Source organism: Rhinopithecus bieti, unplaced genomic scaffold (assembly GCF_001698545.2).
Source record: "Rhinopithecus bieti isolate Rb0 unplaced genomic scaffold, ASM169854v2 scaffold_4180, whole genome shotgun sequence".
NCBI classification, from domain to species: Eukaryota; Metazoa; Chordata; class Mammalia; order Primates; family Cercopithecidae; genus Rhinopithecus; species Rhinopithecus bieti.
In genome coordinates, this window is record NW_016804388.1 from 880,743 (window position 1) to 884,565 (window position 3,823).

General features: G+C 37.4%; 1 protein-coding gene across 1 annotated transcript in view; it reads right to left on the minus strand.

Annotated features, from left to right (window-relative positions):
- Positions 1-260: 260 nt before the first annotated feature.
- The window catches only part of TJP1 (tight junction protein 1), a 111,500-nt gene continuing 107,937 nt past the window's right edge, over positions 261-3,823 (minus strand). Inside the window, 1 exon segment of the mRNA XM_017867690.1 lies at positions 261-1,814. Within this exon segment, the coding sequence (XP_017723179.1) occupies positions 1,720-1,814 (95 nt within the window). The 3' untranslated portion in view covers positions 261-1,719.

Here is a 3,823-nt window from a genome sequence, read left to right on the forward strand (position 1 = left end):
ACCCGCAGGGGGACGTCTACCTGCTGTTTTCTCCCACTCTGTCTCCAGGTCCTTCTGTCCCACTTCGATCTGAGCCCTTCAGATGAGCGCGGCCCACCCATCCGTACGTGCTGGCCAAGGGGACAGACTCTGCATGCGACACCAGACGACGAGGTGGTGGGTGATGCTGGGTGATAAGGATGTGTGTGCAGGATTTTAAAACAGGATTATAAAGCTGCAGGAAACTAGAAAACAGGGGGGCAAACAGACCAAACCAGCACTTTATTTTAAAAAGTTTTATTTTGGAGATTTAGAAATTTGAGATTTTTAATAACGGCAAAAGAAATTCAGTCACACCTAATGATTAACAGAACATAGTGGTGTATTATCTAAACAGAAATCGTGCTGATGTGCCATAATAAATTGTCTATTAGTAAAAAAATACACTTTAGGGCACAGCATTGTATCACAAATTACAGTAGGGATACTTTGCAAGAATTTAATCAAACTAGAGAATTCTGAGTAACTGTATCTTTTAAATGCAGCACTTAAAAATGTAACAACTCTGTGCATTCTTTTTCTTAAAAAAAATGACCTTGCATGTGTCATAGAAACGCTGCTTTATTGCTGCAGAGGTCAAAGTTCAAGGCTCAAGAGGTACAGGAGAGAATACAAAGGTAGCCTTTAGAAACTTGGTTTTGTTTATGTATAAAAAAGGTAAAGTTTATAAAAGTTAATTTACAAACCAAGAACAAAAGTGGTATGCACGCATTATATACAAGCATCCTTAAAACATCAAAATTTTCAAATGCATAGCCAGAAAGAACAGAAAACAACCACTGCCCCTTGTCCAAAAAAAAAAAAAAAGAAAAAGAAAAAAGAAAAGAAAAAAATCCCCAAATCACACCACTATTTTCTCCTGGGTGATAACACATTTCTGAAACCACCAAATGCACAATTTACTCAGTCTTTGTCATGATACAGTATCTCGATAATGCACAAAAGCCATAAAAAACTTAGTAACATACAGCGAGAATGAGCTAAGAATTAAGAACATGAGGGTAAGGCATTCCTGCTGGTTAGTATGTTTGTGGTAATACGGTGAAGTTAGAGATCTTCATGAAGAGGCCATGGAACCAGTCTCACGTGCTTCTGAATCCTTCCCTATGAAAAATGTGTTTCCATACACAGTAAGTCATCGTCTTCACTTCACCCTCCCCCAGTTATAAATCCCCTTGCTGTACATTTCTGTTAAATCCACAACACTGGTTATATATTCCAGGTGCATTTTAAAAATGTGTGCATATTACTTCATGCATAATAAAATAAAATGTGTATGTACGCTAGGCCAGGGCCATAGTAAAGTTTGAAACAGTGTACTTTGGAAAGAACAGATCTCAAATGCACCCCCATTTACTGGCTGGTATTTTAACGGAAATCAGTATGTGAAGTTAAGCAGTGACGATAAAAAAAAACTACAAAAATCACAAAGCAAAATATCTCTGAACCTCTAGCCAATACCAATAGTCCCGTCAATCACAAACCACACAGCGTGTAGCATGTTTTCTGACCATGGTTCAGGGGCATGCTCACTAATCTTTATCAGTTCAAACAAATGCTTCATACTAACAAACTGTAGTATCAATTCTAAAAAAGGTATAATACTTGATAGAGTGGTTCCATTTAGATTAAGTTTAATCCAGTTTCACATTATTTAATCAAGTTCCTATATTTCAAGAGTTAAAAGTGGTCAATAAGGACAGAAACACAGTTTGCTCCAACGAGATAATTTGGATCTCCAGGAAGACACTTGTTTTGCCAGGTTTTAGGATCACCTATGAGAGAAAAGAAGGTGATGTCATTTACAGTTGAGTAGATTGCTATCTGCAATGCTTTGCAATTATAGGGCAAATATGTATATTTAGACATAATTTTCTTCTGTTTCTTCAGCATATTGTATTTGTTATCAAAACTCACTGCTTTATTTCAATGCACACCTGCTGGCACCTAACAATTTCAAAGGTGTTTCACACTTCTATTTAAAAAAATATTTAGAACTTTCTTTCCAACTCACACCATTAAGAACAGTTGTTTTTTTTTTTTTTAAACTTTCAGACTTCTCCTTTATTACATTACCAAGTGCATTGACTTTTCAAAAAACGAATACAAATGAGTGACGGCAATCCTATGTCTGGGACAGTTCAGTTTGCCCGAGCCCACATAATTATCAGTAGCACTTTTTTTTTCCACTTTCAAAAGTCTGGAGGATAATTATATGATCACCTATTTGAGCTGAGAATGAGGACACATTTCTCATACTCAACTATAGACCAACAAATGAAACCCAGTTCTGCAGAATCTAGTTCTTGAAGACTGTCTTTCCCCTTACAAAAAACAAAGAAACGAGACTGCACCAGAGCTGCTCAGCTCTGATTCCAGCTGTACAACAAAATTAATCATGCAGCTTCAGAAACTCATTGACTGGGTGTTAGTTAGATTTCAGGGTTTAAGTTTTTAATAAGCTCTTGGTGATTTCTATTAAATGTGAAGAAGGCAGGGACAAGTATATGTCTCTGTGGTATCCAAGCAAGCTGAGAGTCACAACTGTGGATTTCTGCTTCCCTTACAGCAATAGCTCTCAAACAGGAACGGCCCTGCCCCAGATGGGACATCTGGAGACAGTTTTGCTTGTTACCACTGGCATCTAGGGGTAGAGGCCCAAGGAAGCTGCTAAATATCCCACAATGAACAGGAGAGCCCCTACAATACTCACTTGGCCAAAATGTCAACAGTGCCAGCTGAGAACCCTGCCTACAGTATGTTAGACATTACCTAAGCAATATCTGGAGCCAAAAGCATTTCATTTTTCCAGAAAATACGGTACTTGTAAATATGAGGAAATATGTATTTAATAGTAATTTTTTTCTTTGGTAACATTAAAATATGCTCTTGCTATGATCTTTATACCACAAACTTTTATTTCATACTGTACCAAACTAAAACTAAATAATGCTCATCTGATTTATCAAAGATTTGGAAGCAGGACTTTAAATCAGGTTCGCCTAAAGTGATCTACACCCAAAATAAAATCCTAATTGTTAACTGACTTAAGTCACTCAAGGAAGTGAGAAATGTGAAAATGCAATGGAAGCTTTGAAATTATGATCTTAGGAGCAAAAAGTCATTTACAAATAGTGTATAAAAGAAGCAATTTAGAGTGTTACACTGAAAAACCATGGCCAAGTATGATCACAATGGAAGATCTTTTTAAGTTTCTCTGGTATACATACTTTGTAGATTAAGAAATTAAACAGGCCAGGTGCAGGGGCTCATGTCTGTAATCCCAGCATGCTGGGAGGCCGAGGCGGGTGGATCACTTGAAGTCAGGATTTCAAACCAGCCTGGCCAACATGATGAAACCCCATCTCTACTAAAAATACAAAAAATTAGCCGGGCGTGGTGGCGCACTCCTATAATTGCAGCTACTCGGGAGGCTGAGGCAGGAGAATCGCTTGAACCCAGGAGGCAGAGCTTGCAGTGAGCCGAGATCGCGCCACTGCACTCCAGCCTGGGCGACAGAGCAAGACTCCGTCTCAAACAAAACAAAACAAAACAAAACAAAACAAAACAAAATAAACAAAAAAGAAACGAAACAACAGTAACCAAAATATAAATAGTTATAGAAAGGAATGAACTAATTTTAATAAGATAAAAATGCCTGTTTGTGGGGGACAATAATAATTCTCCCACTGCATCCTGAAAAATTGGACAGAATCAATCATTTTGAATACCAAGAAATACTCAATTATTTGGCCAAATTATTAATTTTTTTTTTTTTTTTTTT